This window comes from Larimichthys crocea, chromosome XVI, assembly GCF_000972845.2.
Source record: "Larimichthys crocea isolate SSNF chromosome XVI, L_crocea_2.0, whole genome shotgun sequence".
Taxonomy (NCBI): domain Eukaryota; kingdom Metazoa; phylum Chordata; class Actinopteri; family Sciaenidae; genus Larimichthys; species Larimichthys crocea.
The window spans coordinates 22,011,479-22,031,977 of NC_040026.1; the positions used below are offsets into that span (position 1 = coordinate 22,011,479).

The following is a 20,499-nucleotide window of genomic DNA, read 5'->3' on the forward strand; positions in this document are numbered from 1 at the left end:
TGTTTAATATAATTGTAATTTATAATTTATATATTATATTTAATATAATATAATGTAATTGCTGTATAATCACAATATTACACGAGAGGCTGTGCTTTAATGTATTATGGCATATCGCTGTCGTGCCAATAAAGACGTTAAAGCACAGCCTCTCATGTAATGTTGCTTAATAACAGCAGCAGTAGTGTCATTATGCAACCATGGGAGTCCCTCTGACTGTTCGATGAATGAGAGTAAGAGTTAAATCAGTGAGTAACTGTGACAATGACACAAACATGGCAGTAAGTTCGCCTGGAGCCGCTCTGCAGGCGAGTGTTTACATGTAACTTCACATTCGATGTGGCTTCACGGTACCGAGCTCTAAATCACAACACATTGTGACCCTTTGAATTTATTTTTTTTTACATGCTATCCAGGCCGTTGCTTTAGAAGATGAGAAGCAGGAACAACTCCTTCCTCTTGTTCTTGGTCATGGGAAGAGAAAAAACGTCAAATGTTCATTTGAGCAGAAGGATCTTATTTAAAAGGCTGATGTTCAGCTGTGCTCCCCCTCTGAGACACACACACACACAAAGCTTAAAAGGATCACACGGTGCTCAAAATGTATTTCTTGTTTGCTTTTGTCTCAGGAGACGCTGGAGACAAATGGCACTGTGATCCTGAGCTCTGCCTTTAGAGCCGGTAACGCTCCTGAATGTGTATTTTTGTATAAGAAAGAGCGTCCGCTAAAAATAAACTTCGCCTGACGTGTTTGTTAAATTTTTCATTCAGTCAAATGCAACACACACTTTATTTATCTCTTCACATCTTTTCAAGTATGAAAATAACAATATTGAAAATAAATAGTAATAAATAATAATAATCGTGAATTACATTTGTGATTTTTAAATTGACGACCACATATTTATGTACCACATGAAGAAGTCAGTGTTAATAATCTTTGTTTTTGACCGTGCTGGAATGAAAACACGTCACCGCAGCAGCAGATGCTGCTCTTTCCTGCTGACGTTTAAACCGTCTTCTTCTTTCTGGGAAACTTCACATCATAAAAGTGCACGATAACTCTTTAATTTGAGCCGTTTATGCCTCCCAAAAAAATCCTCAGGTTGCTCAGGAAGCAGCTGCTTAGTTACAATAGATGGACATTAGAATAATACACATCACAGTGGCATGTGAGCTTCTCTGACATTTCATCACACATCACTTGAAAAGGGTTAAAATCATGTTTTGTTTTGTTTTGGTTTGGTTTTTTTTGGAGGGGGGGGGCGACAAAAAATATGATGAGGTTCATTTACAACAGCAGTTCATAGAAACGCACATGTGCTAGGCATACTGGTATCGAAGGAATGTGGACTGTGAATTGCTGATCACATGGATAATGTGCCCATATGATTCACAGTGTGTGGTTTGTGTGTGTGTTTTTTTGTTTTTATTTGGTTTATATTTGTGACGACTCCACTGGCTCTAGTATTTATATTTATATATTTACATATACAATAAATCAGTAAGTTACTGCGTAGCTCGGATGTCATGCGGCGAGTCAACAGAACCGAAGTCACTTAACAGATACGAGAATGAGCGGGTCTAATTTAAATATCGCTAACAGTAAGTCTCTTTGTTCAGCTGAAGAGTTTCGTTCCAGAAAAACGAGAAATTTGACAAAATATTTGATTTTCTGGTCACGACAGAGAAAAAGCTAATAAGTGGTCCTTAACTCAAAGCTGCACTAATGAATATTCAATCAAATGTGTATTATATTTATGTCTTAATGATGCACCTTTCCCTTGTTTCTGCAGAGCATTTTAGCGTCTTTCAGCTCAGTGTTTTGATTTACCAGCCAGTTTTGGTTCCCAACAGGAGTTTAGAGCTTACATTCATAGACCACTCTGACTTCAGGGTGTCAGTTCGGGAGCAGGAGAAGCTGAGTGGGCGAGCAATGTAACCAGGTTCAGCAGCTTCTACGGACATGATGGCAGAGGAGCAGAGAGTGAAGAGGACGCTGACGGAGGAAGCTAAGAAGAGAAAAGGAGAGAGTGAGCGAGCAAGAAGCCGCCGGACAAGAGTAGTCTAGTCAGTGATATCAGCTGCTGCTGGGGACCTGGATGATGTTGTCGGATCGCTAGTATTTGATCATAAGTAATGATCACAACAAATACTCGAGTACATCTGTCTATATTTACCACAGTGGGGTTACACTCTGAAACTGGAGGCAACAAATACCAACTTCTACGTAGTGTAGTGGTATTAATCCTGCCATCTAACTCTCAGAAGGGAAGTGAGTGGCTTTAAATTTTCCACTAACCCAGATAAAGTACAGGTCATGCATGTATCGAGGACAGGCGTGTTATTCTGGAACAAAACTCTTCAGGTAGAAACGATGGAATGTGTTAAACTTTCTGGAAAGTCGATGAAAGTAGCACTACTGCACCAAGCCGAGTGAGAACAGAGGAAAAAGAGGACGGCACGAAATTATCAAACACAACGACCAGACGATTGTTTGGGACAGCGAAATCATTAAAAAAAGAAACTCATAACATAACTTAGTCACTGCCATGGCAGCACTTTGTCCGCTGGGTTGGAATCCAGTTCAGTGCAGTCCAGCGTCACGAGCTCCGAGTTTTCACTGATGTAAAATAGCGAAAAATAAAAAGTGTGCAACAAGCAGGAAAACAACGGAGAGCTGCCGTGGAAGGCAGACATGAAAGAACATGGAGTGCTGTACATTCACACCCAAATTCCACGTCGCACAGATCCAGCTTGGTCACGCCCTTCTCTTGATCCACTAACCTCTCGTTTCATAAAGTCTGCAGTGTCCTTCCTCCCCGTCCCCATCCTTTTTCTCGTGAAAACTCTGTATAATGTCCCTCCTGAGGTTTCGGAGACTGATGCAGCCTCTCTCTCCTTCGTGCTCTCGAGCCTTGCCCCGGCTCAGAAAGTGTTTCAGTGTACTCCAGTGATGTGGCAGAAAATGACGACAGCTCCCAAAAGCACGTCACCAGGACAAAGCTGAACTCTCGCCCTCATAGCGACGTGGACTGCTTGATGCTGTGAAAGCTGACCCGTGAAGGTGAAGTGGGTATGGACATGGCCTGGGTCATCCTGGCTCGGATGGAGTGCTGCTCCTGCCAACGGTGGAACCGCTTCCTCACAGCTGACCGCACCTGTCGACCACAAACCAGGAGGACGCAGTCAGATGATTCATAAAACACTGAATATGACCTCATACGTTAGAAGATGGGTTTATAAATGTTCTGATCTGCAGTTTAAGGCCTAATTTACACTAAAACAACAACAAAAAATGTGATTTTTAGAGGGTTAAATTATATTTTTGAAGTCATCATTTAAGGTGTTTGTACACAGCCAGTGTCATGCCAGAACCGGAGCTGCTCCAGCCTCCTCCCTTCTCTACTTATACTTGCTACTTTGCGTACACAAGTGCAGTCATGTCTGTGGAAGGGCTCAGGAGAGTTTGGAACAAACTAGACATTACTGCTGATAAATTACTGCAGCTGAGCGGTCTGGAAATAAAAATCCTGAGTCCTCTTTGTCCGTGATCGAGACAGGACCGAGTAAAAATGCAGTCGACTCTGAGACCTTTAAAAAAATGTCTCGAGTACAACAACACTGTCGCTATCAAGTGTATTTATTTCTTGTTATTTCAACTCAGATAAACAAAAATTCTGACTCATAATTTAACTTTGTATCTCAGAATTTTGACTTTTTGAATCACAGCTCCTCTTCCTTTATTTAATATATTCTGTAAACACTACCTATTGTAACAACCTGCTATAAATCATTTTAATGATGATTAAAAAGGGTTCGTCCTCTCTCACTCCCACTTTCAAAATCAATCGTCCCGCGTGTCCCACTTCTCATCCCCCTCAGGAATCACAATCCACTTTATAAAACACCAAAACCTCATTTTAACTGACGACAGTGTCTCGCGGCTCGATTCATCAGCGTGTTAACCGGCGTTATGTTTGGCTCCGAGTGAGATCGTTCAATCCTCGTCACGTGTCTGAGTGCTAAATGTTTTCCTCCTCTCCTGAATGTGACCCCCGGTATCCTTTGTTCATCTGTCTCATTTCTTCCCCCAGCTTCTCTGCTACTTTCAGCCGGTAAGAAAACACTAAATCAATATTCCCTGTAAGCTACACATGCTGTTTAAGCCCCTTGTTGGAGCTACAACAGGCTTTATGATGAGATATTCATTCATCATCCACGCAGCGTGGGACGCCCAACAAAGGGCAGCAGTCAGCTGATGTTACATCCATCTCCTGGGATAACTTGTAAGGTAATGATTATTCTGTGTGAGACTCTGAGCCACGTCTGACTGACGAACAGCGGGACGTCTTGATTAAACCTTAAGATTTAACATAATCCTCATTATCGCAGCGGGAAGGTCACACGATAATGGAATTAATTTTATGCCCACTTTCCGGCTCATTTGGCACGATTAGGGTGTATTCAGCGTCATCAGGCAGCGTCTCACAGGTTGTAGTCAAAGCCAAGCGGTATCGATCCAAACTCTGGAGCAGGGAGGTAGATGATTCACACTTTTGGGTCCTTTGAAACTCAAATAAAAATCTATTTTTCCAAATCAGCTTTCTTCTGTGGCTGATGAATGAACACCAACTTTTCTTACAAAGTTTTTTGATGTGAGAGATTTTCTGTATTTTCTTGTTCTCGAAGCTCATTTGGTAAAAAGGGGGGACGTCTTCAGCCGACGTGACTGTCTTTGAGAGACACTGGTGTTATATGAAACTAAAGAACCGAAGACTTGGCAGGGATGAAGCAAAATAACCTCCAAAGTTCGGCTACATCTCCAGATATTAAATGTTTCTGAGGTCAAACCACAGCATGGATTTTCCTCGATGTCTTGGTGTCGTAACAAAGTATTCTGGAGGAATTTTTTTAATCAATTTTGCTCTTAAGACGAAACCTCACACAGCGCTGAGCTGCATCTTAGATTAACAGCCTCAGATGATGTACTCCGTAGTGTTGACCTGCTAATCTCCCCCTAAAGATCCCCTGACCCACCTACAAAAGACGTAAATGGGTCCGTGTTAGGGATGATGGAGCGGCAGAGGTGAACCCACTCGGTGCAAATTAATCTTCCATCATGCTTCCTCGTGCTGAAGTTAAAATTAGACATAAGAGATGATGATGTGCTGTAAGACAATACCAATCAATCGGACATCGATCTGCAAAGGTGAAGCTTCCTGTTCTGGACTGAAGGTTAAACTCTGACCCACACATGCTCTCTCTGACTCTGTGTTTCTTCTGTATTCGTGCTGAGAGTAGCAGAGGACTTTAAAGTTGAGACATTAAAGGACGAACTGGTGCTTTAAACTTAAAACGTCTGACACATATCTCATGGGGGGGTGGCCTGCCTGGTTGATTTGTGTCCCCCTGGGGGCCGCTGGCAAGGTGTCCCTGAGTTCTCCACGCTGAAATGGGAACCCTAATATAACCCTCCATCATCTCATGTTAGCGGTGGCAGCAGGTTTAGCTCCAGCAACACATCCCAGCTCCTCCTGAAGGATCCAGATGGGCTATGTAGTCCCTCCAACTGGTTCTGGGTCTCCTCCCAGTTGGACTTTGGAGGCATCCTAATCACACCTCCGCTGGCTCCTTCCGAGCTCCCTCTGGATGTCCGAGTCTTTTGGTCACTGACCAAAGCTCATTTGATGTAGGTGAGGTTCGCAAAGCAGACAGACATTAGTACTGTGAGTACTGTGAGTACTGTGAGTACTGTGAGTACTGTGAGTACTGCAGCCAACCTGCCGGTCCAACTCACCATTTCCCTATCACTTGTTAACAAAACACAGACATACTTGAACTCATTTCAGCTGAAAGCAGCCGCCCTGTGTTTGTTCGTGATTTAAGAGACGATCGTCCGTATGAACAAATGTTTCACCTCTGTCATGTGTTTTGTGCTGAAGTAAGCTAAACGATGAAACAATTGTTTGCGCTGATGAGCCTGTTAGCTGCGAGGAAACATCTGGAGCGATTGTGCAAAGAGAGGAGGAGGGAGGGGAGCTACAGATAAGACTGAGGCTAAGGGAGGAGGAGGAGGAGGGGGAGGAGGAGGAGGAGGAGGAGGAGCGGGCTGTGTGTTTTGGATGAAGGAAAAAGGAAGATGGAAGATTTGTTGATGGATTTGTTCAGGTGTGAAGCAACACTTGTTGTTTTTGGACAATTTAAATAGAGCATTGAAGAAATATCTTTAAAAACTCGTTACATTAATAAGACAACTACTACTAGTCGTAGTAATTTAAAAGCATCATGTAGCACTTTAATATTTCTGTGCTATTTAAAGACAGTTTCACCCCCGATTCCTCAGCAGAACCAAATTAAGGCTGACACTGTCATGAAGCGTAGAAAGTGATGTCACTTAATGTCAGCGGATGACAAGTCTTAATTGTGCCCTAAATATAAGAGCTTCAAGCTTTATCACTCTGCTCCACACTGCGAAAACCAACACAGAGAGAGAGAGAGACGGTCCAAAAGCAGCAAGAACAGAAGATGCTGGATCAATACGTGGATGTGAATGTGCTTACCTCACTGTTTAGGAAGCAGTAAAATACTGAGACGAAGAAGCCCTGTGAGAGGAGGAGGAGGGAGATGAAGAGAGGAACAAAAACATAATCAAAAAATCAGTTTCAATCACTCACACACAGTTCATTCAATCAGAGAGCAGAGGAACATTTAAACACACATCACACGCGGTTTGTCTTCAAACCTTCATCGTACCTGGAAGGATTCCAGAAATGAGTTGAAATATATGAAGACGATCTGAGAGATCTCATCCTCGCCCGGGTTGACGAAGAACAGCATATAAGTGATGCCCAGGAGAGGAAGGAGAACCAGAGTCGCCTTCACAGCTTTCCTGCAGGTGAGCAGAGCGGCGGTCAGACAGCCATGACAGAGAGACTGCCGTCGACAGGCAGAATGAATTATTAAAGCAGGAGCAGCTCTGCAGGCTTCATCAGATTTACCTGTACTGGATGGTCTCTGACGTGGTGGAGGCTCGCAGTTTGGTCATGAGGATTCTCACGATGTTGAAGAGGAAAATGAAATTGATCTGCGGGGAAACAAACGCAGCAAAGGTGTCAGAGAAACGTCTGCTGTCTGTTACTGACGGGTTCAGAGCTAACGATGACAGCAGGAGGGAAGAAAACTCATTGAGTCTGTTAAAGATCTGAACCTGGTCACATTTAGAGACAGACTTTAAATACAGGAAATCTGCATCATATTGTTTATTAATCAGACACAATAAAACTTTATGAACACAAATTCCATCATATAAATAAACAAATTAAAAAGTAGGAATAGATACTTTAACTAACTAACTGCATAAATAATCATAATAATAATGTTATGGATTAAAATGGAGGAACAGACAAATAAATAAAAGCCAGACTAAAGAGAGATAAAACATAAAAAGAACAATAAATAAATGAAAAAATATAAATAAGGATCAAAGCAGTCAGGAAGCATAAATTATAACAATATATGTAAAAATATTATAAACAGAATAAAAAAAAAAGTTTAGACACAGCTTCCCATTCAATATTTTTTATTTATTATTTTCTACATTGTAGAAACACTGAAAACTACGAGAGAAAAAAGCTGAATATGTTTGATTACAGATTTTCATCAACTATAGTAATCCATGTTATGGCAAGAACTAAGTAAACAGAAACAACTGGCCACCATTACTTTAACACATGAAGGTCAGTCAGTCCAGAAAATATCAGAAACTTTGAATGTTTCTTCATGTGCAGTCTCAGAAATATTAAATAATCAAACTGACTCTGACCCAGGAGAGTCACAAATCAACATTTAACGTGTCCGTGTGTGCTCTTTCATAGATTTGATGTCTTCAGTGTTTCTACAAGGTAGAAAATAATAAAAATAAATTAAAAAAAACATTGAAAGAGAGGAGATGAGTTACAGAAACGTGTAAAGCAGAAGAGGGAAAGAGAACTGGATGGAAAGTTTCCAGATAGCAGCCACGCTGTCAGCAGGCGGGCAGAAACCATGATAGCTGATATATGTGTGAACTTTTCCAGGATTTAAAAATAAAGGAACTTGTTGACAGACGTCACTCAGCTTCAGCTTCAGCGAAGTCTGTCATGAGAAGAAGAGGCAGCTCTTCTTCAGTTCCCGACCACGGCGGTTACCTCTTGGTAAAAAACAGAAATTTGGGGTCATGGGACAAAGTTTTTCTTTGCCAGGAGCAGCTTTGAGGACATTTTGTTTTTGGAACTTTCAATGGTTAAACTTTGAAATCGGTGGTTCGATCCCCAGCTGCATGTCTACCAAGCTGTGTGAGTGTGTATGAATGGTTAGCTCCCAAAACTGATGAGCAGTCGGCACCTTGCATGGCAGCCAAAGCCATCAGTGTACGAATGTGTGTGAATGAGATATGTAAAAGAGCTTTGAGTGGCTGGAAGACTAGAAAGCTGTTGTACAAGTACAGACCATGTTTGTAGTTTTAAAGCTCTGTCAGGCTTTGACTGTTTGCTCAGATCAGTTTTTATTTAATCACTAAAACTGATTCTTGATTATCTGAAGTGCTCCTCATGTTTCCACAGTGTGACGAAAGACAAAATCAATATCTCGTGCGATAGGTGTGAATGATGTAACGTGGGAGCAAAAATAGCAGGACGAATACTTTCCAGGGCCGGTTGACCTGACCTTGGCCTGAACAGATGCATGGCAGTCTTTCAAGTCCCATCCGTGCTCCTGGTCCTCGCTGACCCGCGTGTATCAGTGCTTACGTTAACATATTTAATAACATAACAGCAAAGAGATAAAAGCCCGAGAGAGAGAGAAGTCGCTGTTGAAAGCAAGAAAAAAAAAAAGCAGCAGAGAGATACTGAATGTGCTTTAGAGGGAGGAGAGACAAAAACATTAAGTGCCTCTTGTAGAGATGACTTTTCAAACCAAGGAGTCGAGATAAGATTTCCGACGAGGATGAGAAGGTCACTGAACCACTGGGGACCCAGCGAGGGGGAAACCGAGCAGAAAAAAACGTCCATATTGCCACAGCGAGGGAAGTGCGAGCAGTGGTGATCTGAGTGCGAGGACGGAGTTACTGTAGTCCAGGCGAGAGATGACTAAAGCTTGTACAGGGAGCCGGGCTGAGTCCCCCGACAATCCTCCAAAATCTGCAGGATCATTCACATGAGCTGCTGAAGGGCTGAGCGCCCGGCTTCACTTAGACTCTCAGCGTGTTGCAGGTGTTCCATGTCAAGTCTGAGATGCTGAGTTAGCCCCAATTTAAAGTTCAGACGACACTCAGATTCACAACAGTTAATACCTGATTAAATAATGAAACAAAAGCTTCCTCTGCGCGTTTGGAAGTGAGCCAGCGATCCAGATAATTCCTAATAGACACAAACAAGTCTGAACACGTCTTCACATTTCATTCCTACGTTTCCTCCAGCGTGCCAAGCTGCAGAGATTTAAAAGTTACACTCGGTAGGTAAAAACGTATCTTGGCTCACATAAAGAATGTGTGGACGTCTCCAACATTTCATGCCTGCCAGGCGTTTTAAAGACATAATTAAGACTAATTGTATCGGCGGCTAATGTGAAACAGGTTCTGGGCTGAGAATTAAAAATAAAACTCTTACCACTAACACGAGAATCATCGGGCCTTGGTAGATGTAGTCGGTGTAAACGCCGGCTCGCTTCCCGAACCAACACCTGAAACAATCAGACAGACGTGGTTATGTCGTCACTCGTCGCTCTTCGTGAAGAAATCCCCTCCGAGTTTGACGTGTTGGAAATAATTTCTTAATTTGTGCTGAAGGCTTTGAACACGTGTTTTCCACTCGTTCAGTCATTCAGCCAAAATGTGAATTATAGCACGCACAGGACTGACAGAGTAATGAGACGATTTCAAAGTAAAATGATGGATGATCTTCGAGACGTTGGGACTAAAGAAGAAGAATTAAGGCAGGTTGGAATAAAAGGATGAAGCTGGAGTTGTTCTATATTTTCTCATATTGTCTCTCAGTACTTTATGTCTGCTCCTCGAGCAGGCTCCAGGCTCGGCCTCGAGCCCATCAGGTCCTACTGAAGACGTAAATCTTTAAAAAGAGGTCACAAATATAAAGTTTTTCATTTTTGGAACAGCTGGACACTGAAGTTTTAATCGAAGTGGAATAGATGGTGAATCTCCTAAAGGCGTGTTTTAATACTTTACATTTGTACATAATATTAATCTGTAGGTGGAGTTAAAGCTGCTTTAATCAACATTTACTGTGTGTAACAAGAGTAGAACGAATCGACGTGTGTTATTTGAAGCCCAGAGAGAAAAATCATCAAACTCTGGAGTGCATGTTAGCGCCTGTTTTCAGTTTTGTTTCATTTAAAGCAAAATAACTCGACTGCACAGGAGTGTTCAGCAGCTAAAGAGACATATTTCCCTCAGGAGCTGGAGTTAAATATTGGATTCACATTCATCAGGTGACTTGTTTTCGCTGAGGTGTTCACTACCTGGGTCAGGTATTAGTGATGTGCTGAGTGAACACATGCAGCACAGGGAAATTAGCTACAGAGACCAAAACTGTTTTTTGTACCAGGCTGTAAACATGTTTATTTCTGCTGTGAAGTTGGACATTTGGACATGGGGACTTATGGAGACTGACTCACTTCTGGAGCCAGCCTCAAGTGGACGTTAGAGGAACTGCAGGTTTTGAAACTGGTTTTATGTTGCTTCCTTTTCCTTTATATGAGCTGGTTCGTAACATTGACTGAGGTGGAGCGAGCGGAGCTTTTGTCCTGGACTGTTTTCTCTAGTGAGTATTTGTAGCAGTCTGAATAAACAATAGTTGGATCACTACTTTGTTGGTTTGTTGACAAAGACAAACGTGACTTATAAAAAGCAAATCCATTTTCACCACAAGCAGAGACCACTTATCACAATCAAGCACCAGCCACTCCCAATCAAAGGAGGAACGGCCGTAATTAAGAGCGTTGTAATGCAAATGTGATTACAGCGGCAGGTTATTAATAGACATCCGTCTCCTCAGTGCAACACAGACTGACATCACGCACGTCCTTTTACTTCAGACTTACTTCTCATTGTCGTAGTACAACTTCCCGATGGCCCAGGCCACGATTATCGGGAACGGTATACCTGTGAATCACAAAAAAAAGTGACAGTTCGTCTTTCATCTTTCTCTGCTATTCACATCACAAAGTATGACTGCGGGGATTTCACTCTGCAACACGTCTGCCAAGCTCCGTCAAAAGCAATCGTTGCTGGTGTGCTGTGATCCACAGCTGATACAAGCCAAGACGTGTCACCATGTGGAAATATTTCCTAAAAAGCCGATGATAATGCAGACTGATCGACTGATTTACCGACTTTTAGGAGGATAAACAGGCAGACAAACAGCCATTACTTACATCTTAATGACACTAACAGGGCCGTGAAGGCTGTGCCAGTTGTCACGTCACACGTTAAGTCTCATGTCTCTGGAAACTTTCCACTTCATTAGCTGAGCGCTGTCATCAGTGTAATATTAAACCTCTCCCACACACTGCTGGATTACTTGAAAAATGTAATTTGTCTTGTTCTCATCTCTTGTCCAGAGCGCTCTGCTGCCTTCAGAATATTTCTGCTCCAGAGTCAAAGCTAAGCGAAGCAAATCAAATTTGATCTTATTTATTTTTTTCACAGCCGTCCTGAAATGTGCTGCCATCTCCTCTTCACACGGAGGCTTCACGCTGCCCTGGGGGAAATGTAATCCAGCTGGCACAATGCACCTAATCTCAGCAGCACATAGTTTAGTTTGACAGTGTGAAACGGGGTGTTAGTGAGCGCCATGCCAATACGTTTCCCAGCTGCCACGTGAAGCGCTGCTATCGCCATCAAGGCGGCATTTAAATGAAAAGTTCAACATGTTGGAAATACAAAAATTTCTTTGTTGCAGAGAGTGTGATTAGAATTTGAAAGCTGGAAAACAAACTGACAAACAACTCCTCATTAAATTATTTGACCCTTTTACTTTTCTGTTTGTGTTGTTAGATCAGAAGATCGATGCCACTTGCACGTCCGTGCATTACATATAAAACTACAACTGTATGTAGCTGTGACATGAGCTGTGCAGGTCAGTGCAGCGCTTGCACTCACACCAGCCGATGCAGATGAACATCCACTTGCGCAGCTTGTCGGTGGAGTAGGTGAGGACGATGGCGGTGTGGAGGTAGCAGCCCTCGCCAAACATCCAGAAGAAGTTGGTGGAGTGGAAATAGTTGAAGGAGGCGGTGACGAGACGGCACCAGATCTGTCAAAAAAAATACAAACCAAAGTTCTTTAAGTCACATTATGAAAACCTTCATTTACTGCCGAAGGGTTGGCTGCTGAAAACTTTTTCCCCAAGCAACATGATAGAGGTGAAAATCCTGTAAAAAGAAAAAAAGAGTGCAGCGCTGTGTTGATGTTTCCACACAGGTCGTGAAGGCTCACTGAAAGATTTGATGAGTTTTAAAAATGAATCAGATGCTGCGGCCTTCACAGTCACCAGATGTCAACCCCACTTAATGCAGGAGCGACATTTCAGACTCTGATACGGCATCCGTCCTTCCAACAGACTAACAGACACGGAGAGTGACAAGAGGATTCAAACTCATAAATCAAAGTTTGTTGGGTTTTTTCTTTAATTTGACACCTTCTATCTGAGGCTCATGAATGCAGCAGCTGACTTTTGAAACTCTTCAACCTCCAGGCTAATCTAAAAATTGGGAAAGACCTGGATCATCTGTGGACCTGAGGCTGGTTGTTCAAACAAGCCACCTGTAACTTCACCCACCTGTCAATTAAAGCGTCCGTGCTCTTAATCCTGCATAACCTTAAGGCTTAATATAATGTGAACAAGTGAGTTCATTATACGGTTCGTTGATTGTGTAGGTTGACGTAGACTGAAGGCCCTGTGGTGGTTTCGTGGTCATGAAGACACCAACAACTTTTTAAGAGACGCTCCTTGTCTTGATTCACTGCCAACAGAGACATTTTAATCCATTTTGTGAAAAGAGGAACAGTTGATTAATAATTAACTTCTTTAATTACAAGATATATTTAAAAGGATAAAGGATCAGGCTCGCTCCGTCTCTCGGTAGTCTCTGAGTTCTCGTCCCTGTTAGTTGCCCATTGCTTCCTACTGAAGATGAACCTTAAAAATCAGCTTACAAACATACAGTTTCATTTTTTAAAGAGGTTTACTGATTTGCTAAAACAACTGGCGGTCTTTAACGTCACTCTGACAGGAGGAAACGGTGGATTTGTTGGGGGACTATTTTCAGCGGTGGATTAATCCACATTTGGTGCTCGAGCGAGTATTTGTGGCAGCAGGACGGTTTATGTGGGATTAGGTCAAAATAAACGACCGTGTTTGTTCGTGGTGATGAAGGAAGATGTCATCCTGTGCGACATTGATTTTTAATAATCTTTGGGCATCGCTGGAGCTCTGCGGCACGGATGAGGAAGATTTATCAGGTTTTGAGACACAGATGATCAATTAAAAAAGAGGAAGACAGACGGAGTGATACGTACCACGTTACTTTCATGCACCTCGGGGCTCATGGTCAGCTGGACGATGAACCAGGTGGCGTTCCTCAGGATGAAGGCGGTGATGAGGTTCCAGTGGATGATGTTTCTCAGGCAGCGGATGCTCCTGAATGAATCCCAAACACAAAGATGTTTACACAACAATAAAAAGAATATGATTTCACACTGAGAATGTAAACGCACACATATAATATAATATGTGAATTAAATATGTCGTCCTGCTGAGTGTGAGTGTGTTTTAAACAAAGACATTAAGCTGAGAGTATTCAGATCACCCTTAGCAATCCTGATGAAGATGAATAATGAAGAGTAACATCTCCCATCACTCCCCGCCGCCCCTCAGCCCTAATATAATATGAAGTAACATTTCATTCCCACTGTTTGCACAGTCATGTCCTGAAACTCTGATGTTTTTTTAATGCTGTAAATAAATCAACCTGAGGATACAATTAAAATCTGCCTAACCGCCTCGGAGCGAGCGAGTGGTCCAAAATAGAAACGCACATGACTGAGCGGACAGAGCAAACCACCGCCGGCCGCTGTAGTGACAGCCTCGTTTGTTGTCACCAGCTGACGGAGGCTGCTTCCTCCTCTGCCAGCCATGAATGACATGATTTATTTTTTAGCATGCATCAATTCTTAATAGGTGTCACTTGCACTGGCTTTGTGCTGACTGAGCAGACGTGCATGAGTGAGAATTTTCCAGTGACACCACGTTACCGTGCCTTTCTTTTTTGAATATCTTCATTAACCGTGCAGCTCTCTTTAACGAAAATAAAAGCCTCTTCGAGACAATAACGTGCATAGAGATGCTGCAACAAAGAGGCTGGAGTCATTATAATATCACACAGACGTTAAAAAGCAGCCTTCAGGGTACAAAACATGCAGATTTATGATTTATAAAGCATGTCGGCGCACAAACAAGCAGCTGATTTCCACAGTGTCACACAGTTAGTGGAGCTTCCTTCGGTATCACAGAGGCACAGCGTCGTTCATTACTCTCTGTGTGACCTCACTTCCCATGGCGTCCTGCCGGTGGGTCAGCACAGCCTGGTGTGGATTAATTAAGAGGGAAGACGCCTTGAAAAAACTCTCTGATGTTTTACTGTAGTGACAGCAGTACTGCTGTTTGTACTCGTTAAAGTGTACGCTGACTGTTTGGATAAAAGAACCAGCTAAATGACTGAATATAAATATTATGTTATATGTAATTTCTGTAAATAAATCTGACACACTCGACCTTTAAAGAACTCGTTGATCTGATTACTTTCCACCTCTGTCTTTTCTCTGCTGGATTTAGTTTGTGTGTTTCTTGAACCTCTCCCATCTTCTCCTTTACATTTTGAACCGAGCCTCTCTGACACTTCGTAAGATTTTGTATCTTCACTTTCTAGACACAGAGCTGTGTACTTCAGAATAATATATATCGTATTAGGTTAAAAAACAGACACAGAACTGTTTAAATGAGGTAAATAAGAATAAAATAAGGCAGATTAAAGGTGCAGTGTGTAAGATGAGGCAGAAATGTAATATAATAAACTCTCCTTTACGACACAGGGGTGATGTGAGGAGACTGCAATGTGATTAAATCCTGCACACTGCACCTTTAAGCATTTTTCCTCCAAGCACCAATACAGACACACACACGTACCACAGTCTGAGAAACAGTGATATATAATGTATAGTATATATATATAGTGTATTATACACAATATACACACAATATGTGTGTTATATTCTGTATACAGAGAGAATACTATCATATAACAAACGTAAAAGTTCACTTGTCTATGTTTTAATGTGTATATGTAGTTTTTATTAATGTTTTTAATATCTTCTTTCATTTGTTTCATTCAAGGCGTTCTCTCTCTGTTTGTCTGACCTCTCTGTCTGTCGCTGAGCTGCTGTAATATGTGAGTTTCCCCGCAGGGATCAATAAATCTCGTCTTTCATGAATTATATGTTGAATATCTCAGGAAGAAAAAAAAAAAAAAGCATTTCTGAGCAGTTTTCTCTCTGAAATATTCCTGATGACTCATTCTGCACTCGGAGGCGTAAACATAAACACTCCTGATCAGATGTGATCTGGATATAAAACAGGTTGCGTGAGGTCAGAGGTGTGTGTTTGGATATCCGTTGGCAAAAACCTTGTTTACACTTTGAAAAGAGTGCGACGGCAGCTCTAATTTATTAATGCCTTCCTCTTCCTGATCAAACAACGGAGGTGACGGAGGTGACGGAGGTGACGGAGGTGACGGAGGTGTGGGTGGAGGTCAAACGTCGTCTGCGGCTACAAAATCGCTGCTTCACGCTTTCCAAACCGTGGACACCTGGACACAATTTAATCAAAACGTCTGAGTCTGCCAGAGTAAAGGTCTGTTTCTTTTTAATGCATGTGACGTGCCGAGGCTTTGAGTCTTTAATTCAAGGTCTAAGGTTTTCAAGGTCTAAAGTATTCAAGGTCTAAGGTTTTCAAGGTCTAAAGTATTCAAGGTCTAAGGTTTTCAAGGTCCAAGATACAAGATGCTGGACAAAAAGCACAAGGAGAAAAATAAAGTACTGATTTCATGTTGATTGGCTGATTCATTTTCACGTAAATCCGTAAGTCGATGGCCACAATGTAAACCTACGATGTTGAAGTATCCAGAACTTTCTTCCTGTCGATCTGGTTCTGTTCGTAACGCTCTTCTCTCTGAACCTTTATCTCCAACACAGCGGCAGCGACAACCTTAAATGCTTCTCGATCTCATTAAAAAGTAAAGAAGGTGAGTAATAAATGTCAAACTCCTTCGTCTTCCCTAATGCCATTTTTAGCTTCAGTCCGAGCCGCTGTGGCCCACAAACACGGGTTGTGCATAAACGCTCTCCTGTAAAACGTCTATTTATTATGTCTCTCTGTGCCCTTTCACGCTTTTCTCACCCCCGGGGGTGTCTCGGGGATCGATAACAGCTCCGGCTGTTGAGGGTGCTAAGACCTTTCTCTCTCGGTTTGCTTCGGTTTGTCAGAGAAAACCATTCCACCTCCACCGGCTGTCCCAGCAGGCCTCCACAGAACTGCTTTGGTTCTCTCCGCCTTTCAGAGATGGGTGTATTATTCCCATTTGTGCGGAAATGTGCCCTAGTTTTCTTTTTTCTCTTTTTTTTTTTTTGCGGGCGTCTAAACCCCTTTACATCTGCGGGATTGAGATAGGGAATGTTTCATCCCATGACCAAACGGTTTTTGAATAAGAACGAGAGGAGCTTTGAACGAGGGATCTTAGGAATACTGACGTTTCTGTCACATCAAGGATGTCTTTAGGATTATCAGCGGACTGGTGGCAGCGAGGCCGACACTTACCTCAAACACAAGAAGAGGAAGAAGGCGACGAGCAGAGCCACCATCGAGATGCAGTGACCCAGGAAGTTTATGATCACAGCGATCTGATAGTGCATCTTCCCTTTTTTCTGCAGGGAGAGAAGAAACACAGGATCTGATTCACAGAAAAGACGCTCAGAAGACTGGAAGTCCTCTTTTGTCTGTTTGTCAGTCGAGTCAAGTCCTGCTGAGATTTCTATTCAGACTCTTGGCACAGTTTGAAAGAAGAAGACTCCAATATTTATAGTCAGCCCGTTTGTTTACTTTAATAAATAAATGTCAAGTAAACAACTTTAAATATTATAGGCCTCCAGACACAGACGCGTTCGAGACCCGACCCGCCTACACAAGACATGTTCGAGACCCGACCCGCCTACACAAAGACCCCCGACTGAAAGAGACCCGGCTTTGTAGTTCATGTCCATTTGTGGTTGATTGTTTGTCTCTTTTGTCCATTTGTGGTTATTTCTTGTACATTTGTACAAATTGTTTTGGGGTCATTTGTGTCCGTCTCTTTCTTTGCCTCTTTGTGATTTTGCATCTTATTGTGGTTTTCCATCATTTCGTCGTCCTTTTCCATCTCCCTGTTGACTTCCTTTCAAGAAATGTTAGCAGTCACTTCAAACAGAGATTCTGGTCCAATCTCTTTTCACTTTGCAGATATCAGGGGGGCTGGTGCCATCCCTCCAGCCTTGCCTCTGATTTGGAAACATGAACACTGAGAGGCTGAACGTGCATGCACTCACATATCCAGTATCCACAGGAGGTTTTACATAGATCATAGACACATCTTTCTCTGAATCTGTGCCTAAGACCACTGTCTGTGACTCAGATATCCATTGTGATCGGATTTCCCCCACACGACCAACAGTAATCTGTGCTGTAAGTGGATTTATGTAACGTACTGGTGTCTACGCTGAGATTAAATGTTTAATCCCGGCACCGCCCGCCGTGAATCATCTTTCCCATTCACTTTATTTTGGTGCAGCGGCTCAAATCAAGTCTATAAGTGGACGAAGGGCACGATACTGTTTATTGAAGTCAACGACACTAAATCTTTCCTTTCCAACTCATGAATGTATCGTGTCCGGGAACAAGGACAGACAAGTCATCATATGTAAACAAGAAGACAGATTACGTGTCATTTCCGTTCAAAAAGACGATTACAAAACGAGTCACATGAGCGTTTTCTGCCACGGTGATTTATTTTAAACACCTGAACCTACTTGGCGCGGACACGTTTGGATTTTTCCAAGTCTATTTTAACACAATACTCGCACACATGTCATATGTACTATGAAGAGTCATAATCGTGGCTGGAGACACGCCCGCTCCAAACGTGCTTTGAAGCAGCACACAACACGTCGCCCACTTCAAGAAGCTGTGAGAGTATGCAGGGTTCAAACCTGTCACAACCTTTTGTGTGTACAACTGAACAGAACACGGTGAATGGCTTCAAGGAGAGGCTGTTTTTAAAAGGTGTGCATCATTTCCACACAAAGACACAAAAGACTCGGAGAGCGATCAGGGAGGCGGCGTGAAGGCTTCTTCTTTCTTCTTAGAAATGCTACAAACTGTTTTGTCTTTGGAGCAGCTCTCAAACACAAAACCAACTTCAAACACTGATTCAATCAAGTTTTCAAGGATGTTGTCTTGTCGAGTTGTTTGGTAGCGTGACATCAAACCCACGCCATGTTTTATTTGAAGAATATCAGAGGTTAAAATGAACCATTGAATATATTCAATTAGTGAAATCATCGAGCTCCTCAGTCTACCTGCAGCAGCCACGTTAAACTCAAATCTCTGATGCTGACTACAAAGCAGTCTCTGGTTCTTGAACGTCCTCACACAGACACATGTTACCTCCTCCTGGCTCTAACACCCGTACGCTCAGGACAATCCAAACTTTTCTCGTCTACCAGTTCCTACAGATCAGGGGCGTCCCTCTCTACCTTCACAGACCTCCTGAAGACCTCCAGCTCTTCAGAGAGGACCTCCTCTACAACACTACCTGGACATGATACACCTGTCCCTCTACATCTGTCACAGCACTGACTGCTGCACTAACATGTCACACTAAATGTAAATGTAAAAAACACACCACGAGAGCTGGACCCAGCCGTCTAACCATCGTATTTTGTCGTCAAACTTGCTTCCATCCTGATGCTCGTCCATTTTTTCTGCTTCTAACACGTCGACTTTGAGGACAGGATGTTCGCTTGCTGCTTGACATATCCCGCCCACTGACAGGCGCCACCATAACGAGGTAATTACCATGACTCACTTCACCTGTCAGTAGTCGTAATGTTCTGGCTGATGTCTGTCTAGATGTAAACATTGCATTTACATTCAGTCATTTATCTGACGCTTTCATCCAAAGCGACCAGGACTGAGAGAGGGGGTAGATTTATCATCTGAGGTTTGTTTGGCTCCGCCTGAGCCACACTTCATATTTTGTTCAAGAAAAACATTGTAAACTTCATCTGAGGCTAACATGAGGCTTCAGCGGTCTGCTACACTCTGGGGTTGTGTTGCTGGCGTGTTTCCGGCTGTGTGGCACTGGCTGGATCTCCCTCGGCTGCAGTAAAATACATTTTTTCACCAAACAAGGCCTGCACATGCTGTCCCCGTCGCTTACAGCAGAGCGACACTAAAAATGGATCATTTCAGGGCTGGTCTGACAGGAGCAATGATTAGAATGACGAGCGATTACACATGAGATGATTCGAAGTGCACTGAGCGTGCGTGCAGTAATATAGACCAGAATGTGAACACGAAGACTGGTGCAGAGCCGGCTGACACATCAGGGCATACATCAAGCAAACAGGAGGATTTAGGATGGATAGCAGAGCTGTGAGATGAGCCGCAGGGGAGGGACGATACCATAAGACCCACCCAGCACTCGCCTCAGGTCGTGGGGAACGTGTGGGCCATGAGAGTCAAACCCGACTCACTCTGCGTCTGCACGAATCAACAAACACTTATCGTATATTTGAGAAAATATCCCGGAGCCAGTCCCAACAGGAAAAGAGGATTTCTCTCCCCTCAAACAAACTTTCCATTAAGCTCTTGATCCACACACTGTCTGTTCCTAGTGGGACCACTGAATATCTGGTTCAATACAGGCTGAACTTAAGCTACTTCCACTCCTTTTCCTCGATGTCAATCACGCTGCAACCTCGTGATTTATTTCTTGTCCACAAAAAGAAAAAATCAAAGACACATTTTTAAAAGGTCAGACGCTCTGTATCCGTCTCCTGCAGGGATCGATCGGACGTCAGGCTCTGAAAGAAAAACAGTAAATGAAGGGTCTCAGTCCACAACATTGTTTCCTCACGGATCTATAAAGAAATGCATCTGCTGAGATAAGTGACAGGTCAACACGCCTCAGACACACAATCAGAGGATGTTTTATGTTGTTCTTTTTCTCAACAAATGCCGGGAAAAGACAAAAATCAATAATCCCGCTATCAAGTATCATGTGTCTGATCAGAGTATGACATCTTTAGAAACACGTCGATGGATCACGCTGATGCACAGAGCTGAACTTTCA

The 20,499-nt window shown here is 42.8% G+C and overlaps 1 protein-coding gene across 1 annotated transcript in view; it reads right to left on the bottom strand.

Annotated features, from left to right (window-relative positions):
• Nucleotides 1–2,127: 2,127 nt before the first annotated feature.
• Nucleotides 2,128–20,499, bottom strand: part of LOC104935921 (corticotropin-releasing factor receptor 1) — a 42,630-nt gene continuing 24,258 nt past the window's right edge. Inside the window, exons 6-14 of the mRNA XM_019277720.2 lie at nucleotides 16,929–17,035; nucleotides 13,577–13,697; nucleotides 12,158–12,311; nucleotides 11,098–11,158; nucleotides 9,648–9,720; nucleotides 7,002–7,087; nucleotides 6,757–6,892; nucleotides 6,564–6,605; nucleotides 2,128–3,161 (exon numbers count right to left, since the gene is read on the bottom strand). Coding sequence (XP_019133265.1) covers nucleotides 3,021–3,161; nucleotides 6,564–6,605; nucleotides 6,757–6,892; nucleotides 7,002–7,087; nucleotides 9,648–9,720; nucleotides 11,098–11,158; nucleotides 12,158–12,311; nucleotides 13,577–13,697; nucleotides 16,929–17,035 — 921 coding nt within the window. The 3' untranslated portion in view covers nucleotides 2,128–3,020. The remainder of the gene's footprint in view (nucleotides 3,162–6,563; nucleotides 6,606–6,756; nucleotides 6,893–7,001; nucleotides 7,088–9,647; nucleotides 9,721–11,097; nucleotides 11,159–12,157; nucleotides 12,312–13,576; nucleotides 13,698–16,928; nucleotides 17,036–20,499) is intronic.